Raw genomic sequence first — 27,469 nt, 5'->3', positions numbered from 1 at the left:
GCGATTATTTATTATTATTTATGAAAAATATGGCTGCCAAAAATTCTACCCTACGATTTTCCAAAAGCTTATTACATTCACTTTTTGTTAATCTTCACAAAATATGAGTAAATGATGGCGAATCGGAAAAGCTGAATACAGTGATTTAATAGATTACATGATCGTGCTAACACTTATGCTAGTAGTAAAGCTTACATAAACAGGTGCAAGGGGCGTATTTACAGAATTAGGTTAATTCGTTACGTCACCGCGATTTATATAGCATAGTACAGCATACATATAAATATCATTTACAAATATTTGTTGATCGTTTGAGTTTATTCAGCATTCCCAATGAGGATTAGAAGCGGCATATCAACAACAAGATACATAAAATGAAGCGCGTAGTTACGCCAGAGACTTAATTCGGCCATTTATGACAAACATTTGCTATACGCGAATATTATATCTACCTACCACGTAGGTAAATTTCGGCAACTATAATCAAGGGATACGTCCTACCCTTCTGATGCTCAACAAAAGTAGCGACGTGAAAATTCAGTTCTAGGTACATGAAAAGCTCGTTTATTAATTCTAAGTATCTTTAAAATACAGCCAGACGCCCATCGTACTTGTATAGAATCTGCATTGCAATCCATAATGTAGCGCATCAAAGTAAAGTAAAAATAAATAACAATCCCGAAATGCAAACCAAAATTGAAGTGTCTCATTTAGATAATTTATTTCGGTTAAGCTTCGTTATACAAATATGCATACCTTTGATCAGATTGTTTGTTCACTCAACATCCCAAAGCTTGGCTTGGGAGGACAGGACAGGGATTACCTACTTTATTTAACTTTCTTCATTCTGTAGTCACTAAACAGGTTTAGTATGTACTATGTAACCTTTATTTTTGCTTCTATATACACTACTTTACACATTACATATATTTTTTACATAGATACAATTATTTAAATAACCTTAAATATTTTGGTCGATCCCTCAAACGGTCTGATGTTACCAAAAAATGGCTTTGAATATCCAAAGTGTCGGATTCTATATGTACCCGAGGGGATGTCTTTGCTGACGTACCACTGTATTGTAACTTGGCTGTATCCAGCTACGAGCACTAAGCTTTTCCAGGTCATACTACAACATGGAATTGCAGGGATTATGCTTACGTCTGTCTCATACGTATACCAATAAAATGAAAACAAACTTACGTAGTTTCCCAATCCGCATCCGTCGCGACAACATTCCACTTTGAATCGGTCAATTTTTCCACGGTCAAGTATGTTTTATCGAGCATTAAATTATTACGGGGGTTAGCTGATACCTGAAATAATTCATATTCTTCAACTGCCACATTTCAATCTATTTTCCAAGGAAACGCTCACTTACAAAAGTCGTGGTTACAGTTGATTTCGTTTTCACTTCTGATGAAGGTTGTTTTATGCACTCCCCAAAGGAATATCCAAGGAGGGGTAAGTCGTATAATATTGGGGTTGCAAATGAGAAAACCTTCCCCGATATGTCGGATGGCGGTATTCCTTTGTCATATTCTTTTCTCTGTGTACAAAAAAGATTGTTATTACCAGGTGCAAAACATTCCGTTACACCAGATTTGTAGTGACAAGTTACGTAAAAAATCAAACTACTAGTCAAAGTTGTGTCTCCAATTTGTTTATATGAAATGCAACAAATTTACGACAAAAACGGCTACCGGTAAAAAGTTTGAAGACAATTAATTTAAGCTTTCGTTTGCTGGTTGCAAGAGTACATTTTTGATATTTATACATTGCAGAACATCGATGATTTATTACTGGGAATAACTAATTAACTACTAATTAAATCAAAGTAAGCCTGAAGCACGGTTTATTTCTGAATCAAATTGCATCAACCATCTTTCGAAATTAATTTTCAACAAGCAACCCAATCAAACTGGCAATGCGGGAGATCCATTCACATTGCCTAAGATGTTTTACTATCCTATTTTCCAAATTGATGCTGCCTTCTACAGCACAAACCCAATTGACAATTGGTGAAGATTTCATCGCATCGATAAAAGTAGTTCGTTTGAATTTTTGTAGTGAATTTGCGTTTGAAGTCATTTTCTGAAGCGGTGTACTTACACGGGTTTATCCCGTGAATAAATTTGTATATTTTTTTATAAAGGATAAGTACACTCGGGCCAAAGATAGTGGTAATTTCATTGTTTGTTTAATGGTAAATTTAGAAGAAAATCCAGTAATTCCACTCTTTGGTGTGGGTTTTAATTTTTTTAATCTTCGACTTTCCTTAAGGAAGAATTGGGACTTGGTGTTAGGCACCCTGCAGATCTACAGTATTGAATATAGCGTAGTTTGAGATTTTGGTGGCGAGTTCTTCAATAGTTGCGTGTAGCGGTTTATAGTCTGCGAGTAGGCGACAACCATCCTTTTCTGATGGTCCGCGTTATTGGTGATCAAAACTTTTGCTCTCCAGGGAGTTTTCTGCAATTATACACTCTCGTAACACTGTCTTTATCAGCAGCTATGAAAAATGTGCAGGATCTTATTGCGATTGGTATGCATTCTGTAGTTTGCAAATAACAATACAGCAGGCACGGTTTCTTCAGCTACAGAGTAGATTTTTGAGTGCTTGTTTCGGTCCTCCAAACATAAGCAGGTCGATTGCAGTACATCGTACCCAATGATTCTGTCCGCGGATGTCTGTTCTGTATTTCTTACGATTATTCTCCTATGTGAATGAATAGTTTGCCGTGTAAGACACTTGATACAATTTGTTGACAATTTTGTTTTTTAGCTTCAGCAGGTTTGCGAATCCTTCATCGATGTAGATGATGCTGCTTCCCGTCAACACGAACACCTTTTATGAATGCTGTAACCATAGCTTTTTGAAGCGAGGAAAGTGAGGGAGCTGTGATACATGCAATACCATTCTTCTTTAACACAGAAAGCACTGTGTTGAATTTGACCTTTACTGCGACAAACGGTTGAATAATGGCCTTTCTTTCTACAGGTGTGGCACTCAACAGTTATTGCTGGATAACTTTTCCGTGCGTAGACAGAGCCACCCCAAAAAAAGCATTTGCGTTTCGAATAATTTTTGATTTTCGTGGATTTTGGCACTATAGCTACTGTTTTGACAAAGGAAGATGGTGTAGGTGAGGTACATTCGCCTAAAGTGATATGAATAATAATAGATACATAAATCTCATATATGAAATTATTGCTTGGATTTGGATCAATGCGCTTTTAGCTCTTGTTTTGGGTGGCAACTAATTAAAAATGCGTTTCTCACGTGGGTCATTTTAACGGTTCGAGTTGCTCATTGGCTATGTTTATAAACTTTAGACTTTATAATTAACAAATTTGCTGGAAAAAAAAACGATTCCTAATAAAAATTGCACGTGCTACACAACTGCCACCCCTATTTTGATGCCCGATAAAATATTTCCTCATTTCATTTCTTATTAAGCCAGGAATACATCTAACAAATGTTGTCGAACGTTCGCGTTGTCGATGCGTTCGCGAAGTGTAAACCATCGTTCGCGGCGATTTCAGTGTGGTACAAATAGCTAACTATACAAACGAACGTTTTCCATCGCCGGGCGGTAAAAATAAAAAGATCAAAAGAAAACGTTAGCAACGAATGCCAGAATAGGCCATGAATGATGTATTCCCGGCTTTATATTGGTTTGCATTTAAATTTTCGATGACCGATTTTCATTTAATATTCATACTATGCCTCTTCAATTGAAAATTATGGAAGCAACGTAGCCTTATGAGGTTTTTTTGCCTTGTAAATATACATATTATAGTGAAAGCTGAAACACGTTGTTATTTCTGTATAAATTTATATCGAGCGTGGTTGATTGCTCATTTGCTCAAGTACACTTTTTTTGAGGCCCATATATATTACTTTAAAATGTTCGAATCATTTTTTTCTTATATCAAAATAACGAACATATTTCCAAGTTAAAAATTTTTCAGGTAAAAATACTATAAACTTCATTAACCGTACGGGTTAAAGTTGTGCTAATTTCGACAACCCTTAGTTAAGTAAAGAGGAAAAATGAAAGCGGCACAATTTCATGTGATACGATTGATCCGCTCTGATGAAGCACCTCTTATATAGGTTGTAGAGAAACAAACTCATTACAAATGTAAAGCACCTATAATTCCACTACGTGTGGAATAAAAAAATCTGAATAGGTACATCCATGATTTTTACAAGTACGTATAGCTAAAAAAACAATAGCGAACATTCTTATTTCTATTCTTAAGATCATGTGTACCAATTTTTAATGCAGACGTTTCTAATCAAAGTTATCGCGCACACGGATAGACAGACAGCAATATAAAATTATAAACGATCTCGAGGATCATTAATTAAATTCGCCTCATTGCAATTCTTGCAGATTGCTGAACATTTGCGTATATGGTCCACGTTTGACTCTGGCAAAACACCGTCGTATCGCAGAATTGGACTGGGTCAACATAGCGTGACCCAGTGGCCCAGTTCGTCTACTGACCCAGCGACCCAGTGATCCAACTTGACCCGGTGACCCATTTTAAACCCTTAAACCTGTTTAATCCGGTGACCCAGTAGTGAAATTATTGTTAGGTACCTATCTGGTATCCGCCTTTGTGACAAAAGGAATATCGTAAGTTTACAACACTATCTTAATTGTTTATTCAAATTTATAGTATTAGTGTAACGAAGCACCCGGAATTTCTGAGTGGAGTTTGCCGTTTACGAGGACCACCCTGTATAGTAACGATTGGTTTGGGCTTCGTTACGTAGAAAACGGCAATTTCGAGAACTTTCCGCGATGCCATGGAGACCAGGAGAGTGGTTGGAATTTTAGAATTATTTTTGTAACCACCGAAGGGTGTTGTCCTAGAGAAGATGAGGGACAATTAATATTTTTCTGTTTCAGTGTCGTTCAGTTTCCCAGTGAGGATAGAACGAGTTCCAAAGCGAGTTGTTTACAAGTTTTGCAGACCAGACCGTATTCCTGCATGTTGCGTGTTCTGTTGAGTGTTAGTTGTTGCAGATTGAATTGTTGAGTATTTAGGTTTGATTACCCTTCATTAGGTAAGCACTGTTAATGAATGCCAGGTTAATGGGCGGTAGCAAACCTTGTCAGAAACCGTCGAGAGAGGTGTCACAGAGGCGCTGTAATTTTTGTAGCAGTTTGCAAGCTGTCCCAGATTTCTACGATTAAGAATTATTTGTACCGCGCTCGGTGCGAATGCAGCGAGGCTCTGGAAATTCCCTGTACCACTTCCACCAAATTGGGTTTTATTTATAAGGAAAACGCTTAATTTTGGATCTATCTTTTGCGTTCTACTTGTCGTAAGTAACTCCGTAAATCTGTTTCTGCGATTTTGCGTACCGTTTAATAAGGCGGCCAACCGTCCCGTATTCAGCGGGACGGCCCCATAATGGCAAACACAATCCCGCATTCTAAAAATGAATAAATATGTCCCGGAATTAAAGCAATGCGTCCCGCGAGTCCCGCTTTTGTAGTAGGATTGTCCAAATCAACATAAACAAGGCAACGCCAACAAGCGAAGCGAAGCAAATCCTTTTTACGCCAACGCGAATTTTAGCTCGGCTCGTGCTCATATTCCACACGGTGTATTATAAGTTATTTAGTTAAAATAGACAGGAATAATATTCCACTAATTGGGTTTTAATTCCTCCAGCACAGGCTATGCGCGAGCAGCCCAAGTTCGTCGCATTAGGTTTGTATTGATATATAAATTATGTCATCCAAAACAAATTTCAATTATCTTTAAAAAAAACTTCCTCAATAATATTCACCCAACAAGCACGCAGCGCAATTTTATTTAGTTACAAGAAAATTAATACCTTTGTAGGTACATTTGCAGTTTGTAGTCAAGTAGACAATGAAAGACTTGGATTGGGACTAAGTAACGAAAGTAGTACAACAAAGCAAATTTGTTTTGGCTAAATACCGCTACTTGCAAAAAAATGGCACATTGTAGCCGTTAGCACAACACATTACTATAATACTTATTAACACTAAATAAATAGAAAGTAAAAAATTCATAGAGATTATCCACGCCCGTCTTCCATGCCGAATTCTCGAAATGAAACGTGTTCCAGCAATCAAGAATAAATAAGTAGAAAAAAATGAAATGTGAGTGAACACCTGTAAGCAAATGGTAAGCTCTGAAGCAAATAAATGAAGGAGGGCACTGTTCAGAAATAAGATTACTATAATACAATTCGAGACATGGAAAGTTTTTTTCCGTCAGTATTAAAACAAAGATCACAGATGTGACACTTGTCAAGCAACCGAGTATTATTTTCAACAAACCAACCTTCATTTTCATTTATTTCATAATCTGTACACTTGAACTGGGGTCATTGACTCAAACTGGGTTATTGGATCAAACTAGGTTACTAGGTCAAATTGGATCACCATTGGGTTAAATTGGGTCGCTGGGTCAAACTGGATCATTGGGTCAGATTGGGTCAGCGGATCAAACTGGGTCATTGGGTCAAACTGAAAAAATGAATGAGTATGAAGTGACCCAATGACCCAGTTCACGCGGTGAACCAGTCCAACTCTGGTATGCCGTGGTATAGATTCTTTCACTACCTACTCGAAGTCATTCTGCATCCAGATCTGATTTTTTCGACCTACCTACATTTCTATGCCTTTCTTGTAGAACGATTTATCTTTTGCCTCAAAATAGGAGTTATTTTCAGCAATAGCCTCATTTGAGCCAAATCTCTTTCCCTGGAGCATCTTTTTCAAATTAGCGAAGAGCCAGTAATCGCTGGGTGCCAGACCTAGAGACCTAGAGAAGTCGGTTTTTACCGACTTGTGGATTGGTGCATTGCCTTGATGAAACAATATTTTTTCTTTGCCATATGAGGTCGTTTGCGCTTGATCTCGTCATTCAATCGGTCGAGTAAGGCTATATAATAGTCACTGTTGCTCATCGATGAACAATATTCAATGCGTATCCCAAAATACAGACGCCATAACCTTGCCAGTCGATTGTTAGCTTTTTGGACGCTTTGGACGGCTTTAGCCCTCTGCTCTACACTCAGCAGATGCTCTTTTCGACTCTGGCATGTAGTGGTGAATCCACGTGTCATCCATGGTCAGATATCGACCAAAAAATCCTTTTTATCGCGCTTTAAAAACTCCAAACACCGCTTAGATTCGTCAATTCGTAGTTGTTTTTGTTCCGATGAGCAAACGCGGCACCCACTTCGAAAAAAGTTTTCATGTCTAAATTTTCGTGTAGAATGTTGAACACGGCGCCTTTTGATATCTTTAAGATGTCAGCTATCTCCTGCAATTTCACTTTGCGATCACCCATAACAATTTTCGACACTTTTTGGATGTTTTCTGGCGTAGTCACCTCTTTTGGCCTTCCAGACCGTTATGCGTCTTCAGTGGTCGTACGACGTTTGAAATTATCATGCCATCGGCAAATGGTTGTTTTCGATGGAGAATTTTCCCGGTAACATTTTTCAAGCCATTCCTGGGCTTGTACAGTATTTTTACCCATCAAATAGCAGTGTTTTATTAAGACTCGTTTTGATTCATTGTTCACAAATTCACAAAAGTAGCGTCACTTTAACCTCAATATCGCGAAAATAGCTGAATCAAATGTCATGAAATTTTGACACGGTTCTTTTGAAGGTTGGTACTACCTGAAAACCCGGGGACTTTTTGACCCATATAGTAGGTATGTACAAGGTAAACCGTCTATGGTTTCAGCGATATTTTAAGAAGGTTGACACTCTTTTCCACGCACTTACTACAAGTGGGTAAAATTCTAAGCGATAGTGACTGTGGTGCTATGCATCCACAGCTCATTCTGCATATGTTCGATAACTTTCAATGCACATTCACCCCCTTCATCCATTCGCAGTCTCCAAAAGGGTGTCGTTTCATCACTTTGCATATGAGATTTCATTGTGAATTGAGCTTCCTGCTTTACTTTAAGTGGAAGTCGTCGAATATCTCTTCGCCGTACATAGGTAAATCAATGGTCTCCGTATCCGTAACTGAAAAGGATGAGGTGGTCCAAATTCTCTAAATCTCTGTTCCCGTGGGAAAATGCACCTATTAATTTATGATGTACTTAATTTTTGCGACAATTGTTCTGAATTTTTACTTCTGTGACTTTCTTTAATGGTCTTTAAAGCGCTGGCAACGTTTAAAAGCACTCCGCTTGGCGTCGTGCCCCTAAACTCGTTGCACGTGCTTTAAAGACTTGATTATACTAACACTTGTCTCTTAATATATTATTTACTTACTGTCATTAAAGAATTGACTAAATTTTTGTAGACATTAAGGTAGATATCTAACGTGTACGGTCCAAATATGGTCGAAGCCCCTTCATATCTTTGCATCTAAAATTTAACATTTAAATTGCAAAGCCCTCTATAACTAATCTTACTTGGTATTCTTCTTTTGTAACGATGTAACTAGTATACGTATTGCTGAGGCCGGCAATAATAGCTTTGCTCTTCTGATTTCCGTGTTCACTGTACGTTTCTTCAAGTTGTCTCCTTAAACGCCGACCAGCCATTGTGGTAAACTCTCCAGGAACAGCAGCAATTATCACATGTGCAATGATAGCCACCTGCACCGAAACAATACGACATTGCCAACGGTACGGGACGTTTATCTGAAAAAGAGACAATTGATTTTTTCTGTGCATAGGTGTGCGCTATGAATTATTATAGTATACTCAACAGTCATGTTATGAAACATGACAAAAAGCTAAAAGCAATATCAGTTCACAATCGGTAAACCTTGACTTGAGATGAATAGAGTTTAAAAATGAAGAATAAGATGTTAAGTGTCACTTGCCATGGTAGATAAAAATATGTCGTATGTTTAAAACAAGTATAAATTGTGCAAAACTCTGGTGTAGAATAAGCGCGTTTTTTAAAACCGAAATAGCCTAATAAATAGTTTAGTTTAAAGGTAGTATTAATACTTTTTCTACAGTTGAGGTATCTAAGGGAGGACATTACTTCTCACCACTACTATTATACCTTCTTCCAACATTCTCGAGACGTTCACTATTAAGCTTTCACATCGCTAGTAGATGTGTCTCGTCGAGATGATCTTTCTACCCTTTGTGAGTATCCTCCCCCAACACTCCATTCTGCAGATATTTATACTGAAATATTTGATATGCCTCGTCCTGACTTGACCTTTACCTTCTTGCGAGATTTTCAAGATATTCACTGCGTTGTCAAGGGATTTGATTCGATGTCACTAATAGATATCGCCCAGACGATTCATTTTGCCTTTGTAAGTACTCTGCTCTGATAAACCGTTTTCGAGATATTCGCTCTTAAAGTTTTGACATGGGCAATGAAAATATTTCTTGCAGACATCCCAATTATAACTACCCCCTCCGACAATTTTGAGGTTAAAGGTATTATAACCGATCACGATAAAGGGTCTAGAAGGAGAACCACAAATCACATACAATGTTGTATGTGATTTGTGAGGAGAACTATGGTTGGTAGAAATTAAAGATCAAATTATACTCCTCCCTCCCTCACCCACTGATTTCGGAAAAAAGTTGCGCAGAAAAGTTGTAGTTTGTAGAAACCAGTTCATTTCGATGAGACTTTTCATTAAAATACCATGAAGGGTAGAACGTGTGTTAACCCCCGCCCCCTCCCCTAAAATACCTGTTGCCACTATAGACATGCGTATGCAAAACCAATTGGTTGTCGCATGTAAAAGTTATGCACGTTCTTTTTAAAAATAGATCGAAAAATAAATAATGAGAGACATCCCCCTTAAGACATCAAAATTCGAAGGCCGTCTGGCTCGCCATCAATGTATAGGCTGCCTATTGCTAAAAAATTCCAAGCCTCTGGGACAATTCCCCTAAAAGTAGTTCAAAACCGCAGAAGTTGGTCCGGACTCCGGACACACGGACAGACAAAACGCAAACATAGCACACTTCTTTTAGTTCTTAAAAAATGCGCTACTTACATTATTATTCACTATATTTTGATAGATAGCCCCCCTCCCTAACTCATTTTCTATCAGATTTTCCAAAGTAAATGTAATACAAACGTTGTTTGGCGTAAGTACAATTTTTTAAATTCGGTACTGGGTTTCTCAAAAGCGGTTCACAATCCCCAACTTGAAAATTCTAAATGGGATGCCCTGTACCTACAGTGATTTGAAAGTGCTACGAAATGTCCGTCGTTTTGACCTGAAAGTTATAGATGGCACTGCTTATAATTTTTCCAGAATCACTTCAAGAATCATATGGGCAATTTTTGGAAATGGTTGTCTTAGGGTTCCACCATCTGTAAAAAAATTGAGAACGCTCCTGGGAGTCACCCAATTTGAAAGACAAAGCATCGTTTTTTTTTTAATTTATTTATTTAATTAATCAATGAATATGAAACTTATGGTGATCGGGTTTGTCATATTGTTTTGTCATGACAAGAAGTAACCAAATACGTATTTGCAAAAAAATCGGATGAATTTTACTTAGTAATAATAGATTATTAACTTTCGGAATTACTTTTTTTATATTTTTCCATAAAAAACAATAACGTTTGAAAATCAACCTTTTATACCAACTGTATCTTAGAGAAAATTCGAATCTAAACAAATAACTATAGCCATTATTAAACGACTAGGGGGCGGTAGCTATTTTTTGTACCATAAGGGGGCGATGCTTTAGATAAGATTGAGAGTCTATGCCTTTAATTTAAATAAGTAATGCAGCCGATTCCACAGATTATATCTAGGATTTTATACAATTTTCTTTGTCTTAAATTTTAACTATTTAAAAAAACGGCGTGTGTGTTTTTTGGTAGATGTAGTAGACGAAAAAACTTTCCATTCAATTGAACACTGACTGGCTGTGTACAGATGGGTTAAGTGGTATCATAATTTCAGGTAAAGACCCGTAATTTATAGCCTTTTGGGAGGCGCGTGGTAAAGTTATTGAACCGATTGAGCCAACCGTACATACCTACATATTATATAAAAATCAATGGATCAATAAAATAAAATTAATTTAACCCTTAGATTAACATATACACAAAAATTTGGTTTCTGTAACGAAGGGCCCGCTTCTTACACTTACACATTTAGCGAAGGTTGCCAACAATGACATAAATGTGTAAGAAACTTGACTAATTCAATTTTACTTTTTACTACGGTCACTACAGATTTCCGAAAGGAGATACAAATTCGACCTCAATAAACTTTCCTAAAAGGATGAAATATTGAAGAGATTTTAACATAGCAATATATCTCCTTTAACAAACGATATTTCCCATTGTGTTACATTGCTGAATGCCATTCTTACATCACGAGTCATCAAATCGCACTTATTGCTCCTAAATTATACATAAACTTACCAGTTGTGCAATACTACTTTAACATACATTCATGAAATGATAAAATAAAATGCATTTTAAACGGATTATGCAGGTAAGGTGCGATGGACTAATGGGGTTAAATTACATAACAAGTGCAAACCAATGGGATCGGTTGCACTTAGAATGTTTTTAAATGTCCTTTTTACCATAGTTATAAACGGAAAGGACGCGTTTAATATTCTCATTTCGGGAATGGGCTGAATTGAATTAACGGAAGCCACACGACGACAAAACCAATTCCATGATTTAGGTTTCTGGGACAACAGTTTTCATTAAAAGAAATTCTCTTTCTGAAATAGACATGGAATTTGTTAAAAAATAAATATGGATACCTTTGGTTCCGCATGATATTAGATGATAGATATTCAGTCCAATTCTGTAACTTTAAGGTGGCGTTTACAATGAAAAATTGGAAATTTGTTTCCACAATAACTGCCTTCTGGGTACAAATTTTAGGTTGAAATAGCATTCATTCAAATATATAATGTTCCGACATTTGCATGAAACAAAAATGATTTAGCTAATTCTGCACTTCTGCCGTTATTTAGCAAGTAAGTTGTTAAAAAACTCCCATATAAAATATATATCTTTCATTTTTATCACACACTGATATTAATTTGTTATCAAATTTAACTTCATTCACAAGCTTTGCAACCATCGGTCGTTAAGAGAAGTTTATTTTTTTACCTCGAAACAAAGTTATTGAATACGATTTTTTAAACGCTGTTGAAGATTCAATTCTTCCCATAATTCATCTAGTTTTTTAATATCGTTTGGAGCAGTTTCTTCATGAACTAACGTGGCATTTTTTGTTCATAAAAATCATAAAAACATCTTCATTTTGTTATTTATGTTGGTTGATGGTAGTTGACTGAATTGACGTAAAGATTGCCAGAAAAATAGAACTTGCGCTAATCCGACAAGAAATTGAACTCAAGAAATCGATCAAGTTATTGCATCCAATTCTGTGTTTACACTCGTAAAGTTTGTCAGAGCGACATGAACAAGAAATTGGACAATTTATTGTTGCTCTAAAACCAGTTTTAAAAACTAAAAACTCACAAAAACACTGTAATGAACTTTTTTGTAGAATGTTTTAATCCACTTTGGCCGGTGTAACTTTCAATTTATTTTAAAATGACTGGCCTGTTATATTATAATTAAATTTTATCATGATTTCTTGACAATTTTAAAATGTATTCCAATTTCCAACAATTAATGTCTTCTATTTTTAATATGTCAATAATTTAACACAATTTTTTTTCAATAATATGTTATGCACGTAACAAATTGTAATTAACCTCAGTTTTACAGCATACTTCCTTAATTGCTTTATGTAATTTAACCTCACCACAATTTAAGAAGCTATCAAGGTAAGTATATGTATTCCAAGGTATAAATTTGCAAAAACCTACCTATTTCACATTCCCAGAAACGTTTAACTAAAGCTACCAAAAAAACACCCCATAGGTGTACATTTTTTGAAATTGAAGTAAATTACACGTAGAAATTTAATCGTCTAAAACGGGTTTAAAAAAGTAACATGTCAAATAATTTTACGTTGTCCCACAAATTCTGATTTTGTTAATAAATCAGGTTTTTCATTAAAAACAATATGCGTTGATTTGGTCGAAAAGGGGGTAACAACGGCAGAAGGTTAATTAGAGAAAATTATGCAAACGAATCAAATCACATTTCCAAAAGTGGTGTGAAGTTAGCACGGAAAACGGGTACGCTGTACGTCAAAAAGGGGTGTACTTTTTCGTACACAATCAAGCACAAACGATTGGCACAAAACATTTCGCTTGTGCTTCCATTACAGTGCTAACTTCACGCACCTCTGGTTTTTTGTTAATTATTATTATACTGGCTGGTCGTTAATGAAGGGATCGTTTCTATAGGGTCATAATTTTTCATTGGTTACAAGCGTTTTAAGCCTCCATTCCAATGGTTCAACAAAATTTCGATAAATAATACATAGCTTGTCGCCACTATTCTTTACATGTTATGCCTTCTGCCTTTGTCCCCTATTACGATTATCAATTATCAACTAATTCAAAAAAAGATGTCTTGTAACAAGGTTGCTTCAAAGCCAAAAAACATGCAGATTGATTACACTTACCCTTCCAGTTGGTATAAAGATGGGTTTTGGATGATGACAGGAAATATCGTCGCTTGTCGGTTCGGCAATAATATTTCGTATAAAATTCCACATAGTGTTGTCACTTAAAGTGCCTTGTTTAAAATCGAAACCTCCAGGTCCATCCGTCGTTCCCGCCGCAAAGCTGTAACCCATTGCTGGTAGACAACCGTGTACCTGAAATTAATAGAGGGATATAAATACCTTATACATTCATCACTGCTAAACTTTATTGCTAAATTTAAGAAATCAACCATAAGTTACTCTTCTATTCGATGCTCCTTCGTAAACATAGAATTGTCCAAAGAAAACGTAAGCATCGAAATGAGTTCCAATCGTTAAATTAGTAACTAACTATACTGTATTCATTTTAAGAAGGTAGCGGTAAAAAGCATAGGGAAGCTTTGACCTTCACTGTGATTGGTTAAAACACGAGTCAGTATTACAATGAAACATAAAACGACTGTTGAATTTTGCAAGTTGGTAGGTAGGTTATGTTGCCAACTAAACTGCCGAAGTGTCATTAGTTGTTATTGTGAAAGATTTATTTCTGTTCGCAGTGCTGAATATTTCTAATTTACAATAATTTGGTGCCGTTTTATTTTTCCTGTGTGTGTTTATCTTCAAACACAGCGCCATCTACTACCTTCTTATAATGAATGCCGTATAAGTGTTATATTTGTTGATTGCGAAAAAATTGATTATCTGTAGAAAGAAATATTTTTATACTATAGTGAATATTCGGCGATAAAGAACGAAAGCGAATGTGACGCAATCTTTCCGAGAAATATGACGTGTTTGTTCGAGAACATTCTAGAATACTCGAGACGGTTCGGAAACGTTCATGAAAGGCGTTTGCTACAAGTAAACTGAATCGCGTATTGCTAGTGAGTTCTAACATCGTTGCGAAGTGAAGCATTAAGCTTCCCCTCGTGTTATGTTACAATATTACGAATTGTAGATGATAAATAACAATTACTGTTATAAATTAATCAATTTCAAGACTGTTATAAATTTATTGTTAATTAGTTAAACTTACGTTACAATAATAACTCTGAAACTTATCTAGAAGTCCGGTTGCACGTAGAACATCAGCCGAAAATTTAACTTTTTCCAAATTTAAAGTTCTTTTCATTTTTTTCTGATATTACGTCTTACTCTAAAATATAAATTTTGGGGAGGGAGGATGTGGATTTATGATAAATTCCATTCAACGCTAAATCAGGAAACGGCAAGGATAAGTATAGGAAGTAGAATGCGACAAATTTTCTTTTTCTTTCAATTTAAACCTGATTTGCCTGACAAGCTAAATTAGGCAAATTACATTCACGATTAACGGATTTTATTTCTTTTCATAGGCGACAAACATAATACGACAAATAATAAATACATAAATTAAATTAATATTCGTAACTAAATAAGGATGTCATGTGGCTTACCATTTAAATGGTTTTTAGGTAGGTAGTTAAAAAGCCCTATTCTTTTACAACGGTGAAATATGAAGTTATTAGGTAGGTAATTCATTAATTATTAAATTAAATGAATACTTAAAAGCTCGTATAAATTCCATATGGCTTCATACGGTTTCATAGCACACCTTTTGTAATTAGGGAGATATTTAATTATTTGGAAATCGTCGTTTTTCAGTTCTTCTTAAGTAACCTTCACTCTGACCCGAATTTTCAAATTTCCTTAATGGAATATTAATCGAAACATAAAACCATAATACTTTTCTCATTCTAACTTCAAAGATAATAAAGTTACTGATGCAATTCCACTCCATTTGGGACTTCCCTTATAATATCTACATATACTTCTTAAAACTCAAACAATGGCAGGTAAGCTAATAATTTGTCTTTGGAAAAGAATACTGATTTTGACATTCAAATTATACCGTGCTTTGAAAAGAACAATGATGTGACGTCTCCCTTAAAGTAGCATACCTTACAAAAAACTTAAAGGAAACATGCCGGGGGCTAGTTTTCTACAAAGAACATTTTACTGTCTGATGTTTCTCCATGAAAAGCATACGATTGGGTGTATTGCAAGCAGTTATAAAAAGACACGTTTATTGCATTGACAATAAATGATGAAGATGGAGAATCTGGTACCTAACGAATCTAATAAGTTATTTTTCGTTAGGGGATAGATAGCGGATTCGGTTAAATTGATAGGAAAATAAAAGTTTATATAAGATAATTTGAACTTCTTTAAGAACTTGGAAAAGTTTAATTAAAAGAACTGCGAAGTATAGGTACCTATAATAAGTAAGATACAAAATTACTACCGGTTGGGTAAGCAATTTAATAAACCTCGAAACAGTTACACAAATTAGATTTTGTTTATATTCGAGGTTCATTTAATGTATTTAAAAAATAAACAACAATAGGTACACCAGAGAAACACTTCCATAAATACACCAAACAATTTATTTATAGTTCATGTAATGTATATGTTACAATCAGCACTTTGAACTAATTCTGCTTAGTACCCTTGTATACTTGTACCATAGTATTTTATGTTATGCTTATACTCAGGTAGTCAGGTGCCAGTATATGACAGTCCAGAGCACTCGATAAGTCCATACCTTCTTTTTGGTTCGACGCAATAGCCACCCGCCATAGAATTTTCAAAGTTAGTAGATTATAACCAAAGAGTAACCATAATTTACTCTTTGTTATAACACTGGCAAGGTTGATTGATTTGAAGCAGAGGCATTCCAATAATGGTCACCTATAAGTTGTGGATCTAGAAATCTGAAAACACAGGTATAACCACATGTATGTTTCGCCCAAAAGATGTCAATATTGTTATCATAATATTCATTGGGGAAACATGCAAACGCATTATGTCAATGCGCAATAAGTGAATTAATTTTTTTTGTAAGGAAGTGTATTCTCATCAATCTCGTTGGGAAAACGCAGAACTGAACTTCATTATTTGATCAAATAATGTCAAAATCGTCATTTATTCATCAAATTCGTTGGTGAAAGGAAGTGAATTTCTCGCATTTTAAAAAGTTACGTATATTTTGACCTAATGAGGGTGTCCTTCTTGTATATCTTTATTCAAATACGTCCTGATCCGCCGCTGCAAAAATTCTCTAAATCACAAAATCATAAATACACTTTTTGAAGGAGAAAACCGAGGAGAAAACCGTTACTACTGATGAAAAACCAATTATAGGACTTTTAGAAAAGGTGAATCAGACATTTTCAAATCACTACATGCGAAATTAGATCACTTACTAGTAACCCGAAGGCTCAATCTTCAAATAAGTATACCTAACTTTTGTTTGAAAAGTTATTTAAAAAAACTGTTCGACAATTTTGTTCCTTGTCCTGGTGCGAAAAAATTCTGATTTCGACGAAATTTGGTATCTGGGCTACGATTCAGCAAAGTGAGGCTTGCTTATGGGGAATTATTCGTAAAAAAGTTAATAAGATGGCAACGTTGACAACAACCAAAAAGTGAATAGATTTTCGTGTAGAGGTTAACAAATGATATCGAAACAAGTGAAAATATACAGGGTGTTCTGTACACCCTGTAAATTCAAAAATAATTTCTGTAGAGGGGTACTCAACTATATCAATACAATTAATATTAACTTCGTCGTTAAAAATAAATGGCTATTTTAATTTACGAACGTATAAAGTTCTACTAAAGAGGCAAATTCACCGAACGCTCAGTGACCTCATCGCGAAGAAATGGTGGCAAACTCTCTGAAGTTTGGGTTTTTATTATTTCTGTGCACTAATACCCATAACTCGAGACGAGACGCAATTATATACGAGAGCAGGTCACGAAAGGGTTCAACTGTATCACCCTAAAAGCTATCCGGTTTTCAATTTATCTTGAAGGGCGCCCTTTTCAAGGGAGAGCCTTACTAAAGAAACACAGATTCTAAGAATAGTGTAAGTTACTTCATTTTTTTGAAGTGTATAAACTATTGGTGTGTTATCTTGAACAGTTTGAAGCGGATGCTTATATGACGTAATCATATGCTTAAGGCAAAGAACATTTACAAAAAAAACGAATTCCATTATAGCTTACCTTTGTAGCAGTTCCATTTGGCATCATGTGATCAATATATTGACTAGGCATATCTACGTACTGATGTCCGAAAATTAAGCCGCCGCGTAACTCTTCGTCGTTCTTATCCAAAATTTCCTAAACAATAGAAAATTCGTATAAATATAGTTGCCTGAACCACTTATTACTGATAGGTCAGGGTGAGGTACTTTATTGGTATAGGTATTGCACAAGTTCGGATACATTATATTTTTTATATACATTCACGTACAGCAACAATACATTCGCATCTTACTACATTATAGATGCAGTTTGAATCAATAATAATTACCTACATTTTGATTACGTTAAGTAGTAAATGGTGGTACGATTCACCTCTGAGGAAGAATCCATCAATAACTTGTTATCTTTGATATTTCGAAAACTACAATAGACCAATAAGTCAGATTTCAATAAGAAATTCGGTATTTAAGCTTGGACGACTAAAACGCGAAACGTATGCGATCCGAGCGCCTTTATAACAAGATGAAGTCGGCGCTAATGATAACTTGCCGTTACGAAGTCAGTTAAATTAGAAAATAGGAGGCATTCTTATTTCAAGATTGCAACGGTCAGAAAACCATTGGTTTATAAAAATATTCAACAAAAGTAACTTTTTTAATGGAACTCCCTATATATTATTATGTAAACTGCGTTACGCAGACGTTCTTTTGTTTTCAGCACCTTAAATAAGGTTGGGCCGCCCTGTATGTGAAATGTTCCAATCTTTGAAGTAAACCTGGTGGGTTTTTTACGAACAAACACAAGGTTTCGTTTCGTTTAAATGTCTTTCAGTATTTGTTTTCCTTTTAAAAATATGTGTAGATGCGGAATTTTTTCGTTTTAATCGCTTTTGTAAATTGTTCACTTTAAGGTGTGTTTTTAAAGAACCGTAACCCAATTTTCTTTTGAAAACCAGTATTTAAAAGCGGACAAATATCAAAAGTACGCTCCATAGCAATAAGTGTTTGAAAGGATCGCCTAGACAGTAGTTAATGAGCTTATTAATAATGGTTTTATTTACACATTTAAAATGTACATGGGCGTGCAAATGGGTAAAACAATATTACTCATGCACATTAAGTACAAATTATTAAGAATGCATTCCAGAAATTTATGCAATTAAACCAAGTGTAATTACCATGTACCTATAATCCTTATTCTTTATTATTAAAATGTAGGTATATAAATATCATAAATTTATTAATAGGAACGTATTGGATCCTAGATGCAACCCTAAAGTACGAGTATGTTGAAATGGTGCGCTACTGGTATATAGCCGCAGGCGCATTCCTTTACTGCACGGACATCTGAAACGAACATTAGATAATATGCTAGAGGTAAGACGCATTGGTCAAATTTTGGGTGATTTATGAAAGGTTTTCCGTTTTATTAGGTCTTTTGGAATAAGGAGTTTTATTGTTAGGCGAAATTTCATTAATGCATATGTGGTTTTGATAGAAAGTTGTAGGTGTTTTACGAAGATGTGAGGGTTTCACGCGTAAGTGGAAACGCGAGACACCTTTGTCGAAGCTGGTGTTATTCAAGTCTTATTGTGATCGGCGGTTTATGTGGACTAAATCCATAAAGGAGATTATTTTATGGTAGAAGTGGCGGATCTTTTAAATACGGGAGACAACGTTTTATTCGTGACGGTTTGAGCGCGTGATATTTGTTGCGCGGATATTTTGAGCAGTCGGCCTTATTTGTTTAGTTGGAGACGTAATTAATCGTGATTATAATAAATTAATGTAGAAGAAAGTAAGTAATCGTATTGCGAGATTTGAGTTCTAACGTCGTGAATGAGTTACTAAAAGTGCGTAAAAAATTTTTAAAACGTTTTGTCTGTTAATAGAAAGAGTAGTGGTTCGATGTTAATAAAACCATGCATAGGCAGTCTACGGTCCGAAAAGTCACTAAATTTTGTCATCTAATTCAATAAGTCAGTTATTTTTTATCATCAAGACTCAATTTAATAAAAAGGAAATGGGTCCCTGAAGCTGTCAGTTTGTGTATGTGTCAGTTCTAAGTGCGCCTGAATATCGCACGGCCAGATTTATTGGATTGTTGAAAAACTGTGTTTACCTCAAACCCCCCCTCCCCATAATAAAAAAAATACGGTATACAAAAAATAAAATTTTTCTATTTGATTATTCCTAGCTTTCTATAGACTGAGTAAACAAATGAGGGGAAACCTATTATTCTTTTAAAAATACGTAAAGATACACAGGGCGTTCCATTACAAAAAGTTACTTTATTGAATATCTTGGTACCCCGATGTGCAATTGTTTTTCCTGAAGTATACAAAATTACCCCGAGGTGGCAGATAAATTAAGGATAAAAAAAGGTTTTTCGAGAATACAACGATTTGGTGTTCATTGAAGGCAAAGTGGTTTAAGTGGACCGATTAGGGACCAATAAAAGGCTACATGGACGCTGAAAATCAACCACGCATTGCACCAAGCTCCTCTCGGTGCCAGTTCGATATGCGGTCTACCAGAGAGTACTGGTCCAATATGCATGACTATTATGTAGGTACATATTTAGCTTTGGGATTTTTTTTGGGATCTCTTGATTCAATAAGCGATCTACACCAAAAATTGTTTATTATTTTTATTATAGTTAATTATTCATAATAGTTCAATTCGAGGTTTAATTACAAGCTATTACACATGCAACGCCCTCGCTAAAGAAAGCAATAAAGTAATTGAAAAACGGGTAATTGAGTACTTTCACTGAGGGATGAGTATTATGATACTCATTAATTAATAATTAATTAATTAAAATTATGTCCACCCACAAAGAGGTGCACATTCTCAGGAATTGAAAGATCCTGGTTAGACGCCAAAGTGAAAATTTTGAAGAAAATGAGAGGTGTTCCAGCGCACACTTTGCAATCCCATTTAGATTATTTCGCATGGAAAGTGTTGCGAAAAAACGCAGAGGATGAGTTTATTGCATTTCTAAACGACGTTAGAGATGTATATGTATAAATTGACAATGTAATCATCTATGTATGACATAGTTAAACATAATAAATATTATAGACACTAGTTTGCTTATTGATCCGTAATACCACAGATTTAAATATACTATTTAAATCTGTGGTAATACTTATGTTGGTATGCATATTATGTAGACCGCATATTGAACCAGCTACTTTATGGTAGATCACATTATACATGGTAGACCGCATATCGAACTGGCACCCTCCTCTCGTTGCTCCCCTCAGAACAAGGAAAAAATCGGGTCCGTCTATATACCACCACTATTTTCAATTTTACACTTTGTAACGCTTTATTTTCATCATTGTGTTTACGGTACATTTTGTTGGAAGATCATCGTAACTTTTAGGAAGCAGTTTAATAGATGGGTCCATTTATTGTTGGAATTTTAACCACGCAATTTTACCGCGCTCACGTTCATTCATTTTTCATTCGTTCTGTCGCGAACTGTATTGGGTTACACTTCATTAAAAACCAAAATCTGAAGCGTTAGTTTAGAACGCATGGTTTTTTAATTGCCATATTCCATTTATAGTAATCTACGCCATTTGCTTTTTCCGTAATTGAAGTGTACCGTTTCTTTAGGTTTCGGCTGATATTTGTCATATTACAATTTCCATGTACGATTGTTGCATTCATCTATAATTAGCCCTCTTATTTAAGGGGTATGTACATTTTAGTTTATCAAGAAGGGGTGACTACCTTTGATATTCTTTCAGTTCAAGTTAACTAATAATAAACAAAAGTTGGAAGCTCGCGCTCAACGGCATAATCGTGCGAGAATACCTATCGGAAAATTTCTGGGAAAATGGAAAATATGTCAGGTAGGCATTCTCGCACTATTAGAGCGGGTGCATCATCCTGTTGAAACCAACAATTTCCAACTTTTTTTGTGTGCCACACATTGCTGTATTCGTAATGAAAAATGCTGCTCAATATTGTATGTACTTTTTTTACGGATCATATAAAAAATTACATTGGTGATGATTTCCCTGGAACGAAAGTTGTACCGAAAATCTCTTAACGCAGTCTTGTACAGCTCAAAAAGTGCCAATGAGAAAGTGTTTTTTTTTATTTTTTCGTATCTGTTCCAATAACATCAGATCAAAATAAAAACGATCTCGGCAAATTTTGGTTTTTCTGACCTATCTTCGGAAGTATTCAGAATTTTCCAGCATGATAGTAACTTTTTAATTTTTATATTTATTGTCTTTGTTTTATAGTGGGCGGAGTGTTAACTAATTAGCTATTCTCCCCACTAATTGCTCATACTTTCTTAAATTTTTCTATGGTTTCGGAGATTCCTATGATAGACATCCTTATCTTAGTCACAGTTTATAATCATACAAATGTTTTTAACATTTATAAAGCTTTTGAGGAGCGCTTCTACTCTTATAACTTTTTCACGCATCAAGCCCTATAGGTAGGAACGGCCCTGAGTTCTGTAAGAACCAGCTTAAGTTTCGGAGACGTTTTACCAAAGAGTAGGGTACTCTTTGGTTTTACATACAACCTGAGTTCGACATACAAGTGTAGGTAACCTTGCCACATTGCGAGTGCCTACACCTTTGACATATTTTCCACCTGCTGATAACGAGCGGCCATTTTCTGGAATTGCGTCACCGGGCCATGAACGAGAATCGATCCTCAACAAAGAGACAACTTCCGTAACTTTTAGCGTATTAGTATTAACTATTTTTGCCCCTTCTGGGTTATATGCTGTCACATTCAAGTAATTTGTTATTATCTTTGCGATCTCAGTTAAGTTAAGGTCGAGTTAGTCACACAAACGCTATTCGAGTCTGCGACTTACATCAGAAGCGGTTGGCCGACTAAGTACCGTATCTGTGATAGAAGCTTGCTACGAGTAAAGCGAGGCCCTTCAGGCATTTTTCAACGTCTTGGAGTTAGCATTATTTATACACGGTAAGAGTTGCCTTGTATCTTTTACTTGTACTTCGGCTTATACGAGCGAATTTTTGCGCGGACTTTCAATTTATTTGTGGAAGCAAGCGCATAACTTTTGAAAACGTTAACTTAGCGCCCCCCACTTTTTGAAAGGGTGTTTAACTCAAGTGGTTCAATTAAACGCATAACCAATATCTACTCGTAGATAACTCGATAACTTAAGAAATTCGCATTCTTTCCCATTTCCAAGAAATTGCGTTTTTATGGAAGATAAACCCTAATCAATTGAAAATGTTTACTTACCAGCGCTTTTTTAAATAGTCGTTCTGCTATAATTTTGGTACTTTCGAACATATCTCTACCAGGACCATATGCTATGCAAGACTGTGATCTGCCCCCACAGGTGCTAGTTACGGCATCGCACGCAGCTCCTGTATCGACACATCGTGCTCCTTTAAGGTTGGGGGAAACGTCACCCAAATTGGTTGAAGCGAACGCTGCCACAAATGGGCCCTAGAATTGAAAGTTGCGGTAGCAAATAAGAAAAAGGGGGAACATTGTGTTCCCGAGTAACATCAAACTAAATCAGTTGTAGAAATCAATCATCTACTAATTCACATTGTTGTTAGGAGAGAGAAATTAGTTGGAAGGAAACACTGTTTACTAAGAGTGAACCGTGGACGAAGTGGGGGAGTAGAAGAAGAAGGCTGGAGATGATAGAAGCCGTGTAGGAAGGGGGAGGAGGGTACGTATCATCAATAAACAGAATGAACAGATCGGATGGAGTGGAGAAAGAGCACTATGAACTGCAATGCAGAGAGCTAATGATGATACCACACAAAACAATATTACAGCTGTACAAGATAATTTGCACTATGAATGCTTACCTTTCCAATCCTTTTGTTTTTATTAATATATTTTTCAAATAAGATGGATGCATAACCGACATTATCTGAAGACACTAACGTATTTGTGTTGTTCATAGAGGTTGGATGAACAGGAAACCAATTTATGATTCCCAACAACCTACTATTACCTTTTGCAATGAACTTCAATTGGGTTAGCTCTTTGTCCACATCATATTCGTACCTACAATTAATAATATCTATTATTATTTTTACTATGTAGGTAGCTAAAAGTAATTTAACCAGTTTCGAATTCATCATGTTTGCATATTATCCATTACCAAAGGTTGGAGAAAAAACCGCGGTATTTAATGTTTGTAATTGGGCGCAAACCTGTTGAGGGTCCAGAATAAGAGAGGGATAATAAATAAATAAACAAAATAAGAGTTTCTTCTTTTTAGTTTCGATTTAGTACCTATGTTAAGAAGGTTGTACAATTTTTTATTGTTTTCGTATGACTTCATAAATAGGGCTTCACTTGTGACGAAACATTGCACATTTCTTGAAATTATTATTAAGTAATATTATATTGCATAAGAACGAAAGTGTTTAAACGTAAATACTATGTAATCAACTTACTTGTCTCTTTCTACTTTTGGATTCAGTAAATAAGCTGAAGGACTTCTATTAATATTGCAATCCAGCAATGTGCCTGAGCTAATATATATTTTGGCCTCTTCCAGAGAGTTGTGGGCGGATATTATAGCCTGCAAATAAAATACAAAACCTGAATGAACTCTATAAATAATGGATATTCGAAACAGAAATAAAAATAAGTCAGAGGTATCAATTTAGTAGGTTTCATTCTCATTTTCCTACAAAATTGATGTATCTGTTGTTATTGATTTGATATAGCAAACACCAAGGATGCTGCCACAGAGAATTCCGTAAGATGCGAGATACTTCCGCGATCGGACAGTGTGAATGTTGAACGAAAAGTCCACGTTTTGCCCATTTTCGTAAGGGGCTTCACAAGGACAAAAAAAGAAACAAAATAACAATAAAGAAAAATATACAAAACCCTTGTAACGAAGCACTTAGTTTTCATACTGCAATTAATAAACACACTGTGTATATGTGACCGCTACCAATGTTATTGAACATCCGATATCTACAGGAGCTTCGTTACCAAAAGGCTAACGCCGTCTTATCCACCGATAAGTAAACCAGTTGTCGCATGTAATTGATCAGTTTTATGATTGTTCCCGTAGAGATATGTAAATTACTTTTGTAGCATCCGACAGCCCTTGGCATGGGGACGCAAGAGATAGAATTTTAGCTCCTTTAAGTAATTATGAGATGATTTCGGTTTCCTATAATAATTTAAAACGATCATTAAAGCTGCAGGGACGTGCAGTTTATTTCATTATCGCAGACCTGTTGCGACTGACCCAAAATTCCGGATCACAATGAGCATTACTGGGCTACCGAACTTAGAGATTTTAATCCGGCAAATTAAGTAAATGTAAGTATCAGTAGCTAATTAAATGAGTTGCAGTTAATCGCATCCGAACCAGTCGTGAGTGGTTTCATTAGAAGTGCGCTTAATTAATTAAAGAAGTTTTAATTTTTGGATGTAAACAATCCAATCGAATGCATTGCGTCGACTGGGAAAATCGTCGATCCCTCCCTGACATGGCCGAATTCTATTGTTTTGGTGTTTTAATCTAAACGTAAGATTACTTTTTAGCAATTGGTTGCTGTACTCGTGTACGTTTTGCCCGACACCGTACCGTTAGTTTTAAAGGTAAACGTTTGGTATTTTCTTCCGATAATTATAAGGGGAGTATTTCTTTTCTTTTCCTGTATTTGATTTCCCGTAGCTACCGGTAATAAATTTATGTTTTGTTGCTTTCGATCCAGTTAGGACAATCGCTACCGTGTCCGTGTGTCGTAATTCTGTTTTAGATGCTTCCGTTGCCGTTTCTTCAACTGCCTGTGAAATGAAACTCAAAATGCTACTGCAGGGAAAATAACAGGAGAAATTACAATTAGTAGGCGACATGGTAATTTTTTTTAGAAGTAATGCAAGAAGATATGTACTATCGTAAACAGGCTTATCATATCACAGGGATAAATAATGGCACAAGTTACTTCAAGAATGGTACATTCTTCAGAAAAACGCATTTATGATGATATTGCAACTCACATAGTTCACCTAGAAGCAGGGCCGGATTTACAGCTTGTGGAGCCCCCAAGCACAAGATAGGGATGGGGCCCCTTAAAACCAAACAAAAGGTTTAGTAAATGTAACATTTTACACTACTCTACTGGACATTTGAAATGGGAGCTGCCAAGTATGTGCCATTTTGCCGCAAAGGAATCCTGCAATTACTCAGGCCGCCGTTCCCAAAGGGATACATGCAAACCTCTGTGGCACTATTATTTTATAGTAGAAGCCATATAAATCATTGTAAAGCTTCTACCAATGCTGAATTTAATTTAAACATCAAAAATAGCAAGGTTGGGTTCTGCCGTCGCGGTCCTTAAAACCGCATTGTCATATGTGCTAAACGTCATTTTATATGGTGCTTCGTGTCCCATTTGAAATAATAATGACATATATCATTAGAATGCATAATCATCAGTGTTCCACTTTATCTACCCTTGCGGTTAAAGTGATCACTTTATCTACCCTCACAGATATAGAACGGCTTAGCCTACTCATTAAGCTATTAAAATGTCAATTTAACATCTGCTATAAAATAAAGTGTATTTTATATCACATATTAATTTGACAGTTTAACGTGAATGAGTAGACTAAGGGTCTTTAACCGTAATAAGGGTAAAGGTTAAAGTGAAACAAATAATTTTGCATTCCAATGGCATATGTCATTCTTATTTAAAATGGGACGAGGAGCACGATATAAAATAAAGTTTTACAATGATTTCTATGGCTTCTGCTATAAAATAAAGTTTTGTATTATACACGACCATAAAAGAAAACTAACCATCTCGTGAAAGAGAAAGAATTTATTTATAATATATTATACAAGTACGTTACGGGCTCGAATGTGCGTAGAAGTTTGACTGACGGAGAACTACTGAGAGCGGCGACGCGACGGTGCAGTGTTGGGTCCAGGTAACAGGTCGGTTAGTTCTGAAGATCAAAGTTGAATCGAGTCGCGATAGAAATAGGATGAATTGTTGCGGGCCTGTGGCCGATATTTGAACGGTTGCGCTTTTCAGCTGTTTATTGTAAAAGATTGCGTTTCATTTCCGAAACAGAAAAACTAAATTCTGAACCGCTAACAGATAGCGTGGAAAACAATGTGAACCAAATATACAGGGTCGCTATTAAAGATAAATATTGAACCAAAGCCCTCACACTCAAACCATGAAAATTAAAACAGTTCATTATTCATTATTATTAGTTCACTGTGTCTGTTCAACATAACTTCAACATTTTTTAGTATAGTGATACACTATTTACCTTTACAATTCCTCTTCGTAAGGCACTAAACGTTTGAGGAATAAACCCAAGGGTTGAAATATCTATAAGGAGATCCATCATAAATCCACCTGGTGATGAGTGTGTATGCGTTGCACTTAATATTAAATTTTGCTCATTGTAAGAGTCGCCGTATTTCTTTTCGAGATCCATCAGCACCTGAACGCATAGAAATAGTAACAAGGAAACTATGTTGTCATCTTTACCTTGCTTCTTAGGCCCGCTCCGATCATAGCTGCATCTACACTTACGAACACAACCCTTTGATTATCTTCTTCTATAATAAAAGCTCTCGCAAATTGCCGGAGGTGCAGACCGGTACCTTTCTGAAAAGGGTTTGCATATCCAAGCTGAAATAGTCATACACATTCCAAATCACCATATTATCACCATATTAACAATTACTTACGAAATGAATTTGGGCTATCGGTCCAGTAACATCCGCTATCCCGACTCCCACGCGATATTCAGCTATGACGGTGGCCGATAGGATGATACTTATTACAAAAATTGTATTTGGGATTTCAACTGGAATAGTTGTCTTCATGGTGTCTAAAAAAATAATGTTAC

General features: G+C 35.8%; 1 protein-coding gene across 1 annotated transcript; it reads right to left on the bottom strand.

Moving 5' to 3' along the window:
- Nucleotides 1-865: 865 nt before the first annotated feature.
- On the bottom strand, nt 866-27,469 carry LOC116181012 (neutral ceramidase-like). Its single transcript, XM_031501225.1, has 13 exons — nt 27,309-27,469; nt 27,106-27,249; nt 26,882-27,058; nt 24,028-24,155; nt 23,431-23,632; nt 22,847-23,056; nt 17,613-17,729; nt 13,542-13,736; nt 8,443-8,673; nt 8,300-8,395; nt 1,382-1,549; nt 1,204-1,316; nt 866-1,129 (listed from the first exon to the last, which is right to left on the bottom strand). The coding sequence occupies exons 1-13, from the start codon at nt 27,444-27,446 to the stop codon at nt 952-954; spliced, it is 2,097 nt and encodes a 698-aa protein (XP_031357085.1). The 5' UTR covers nt 27,447-27,469; the 3' UTR covers nt 866-951.

The sequence above is a fragment of the Photinus pyralis genome, unplaced genomic scaffold (genome assembly GCF_008802855.1).
Source record: "Photinus pyralis isolate 1611_PpyrPB1 unplaced genomic scaffold, Ppyr1.3 Ppyr1.4_LG9, whole genome shotgun sequence".
Lineage (NCBI taxonomy): Eukaryota > Metazoa > Arthropoda > Insecta > Coleoptera > Lampyridae > Photinus > Photinus pyralis.
This window is presented reverse-complemented; position numbering and strand designations above follow the sequence as displayed.

What these genes read in the sequence shown, in the direction of transcription:
- LOC116181012 (XM_031501225.1), bottom strand. Translation starts at nt 27,446, where the DNA reads ATGAAGACAACTATTCCAGTTGAAATCCCAAATACAATTTTTGTAATA. An exon ending in CGATAGCCCAAATTCATTTC is followed by an intron (nt 27,250 to 27,308) that starts GTAAGTAATTGT and finishes TGACTATTTCAG; the next exon opens with CTTGGATATGCAAACCCTTT. An exon ending in GAGCGGGCCTAAGAAGCAAG is followed by an intron (nt 27,059 to 27,105) that starts GTAAAGATGACA and finishes CTATGCGTTCAG; the next exon opens with GTGCTGATGGATCTCGAAAA.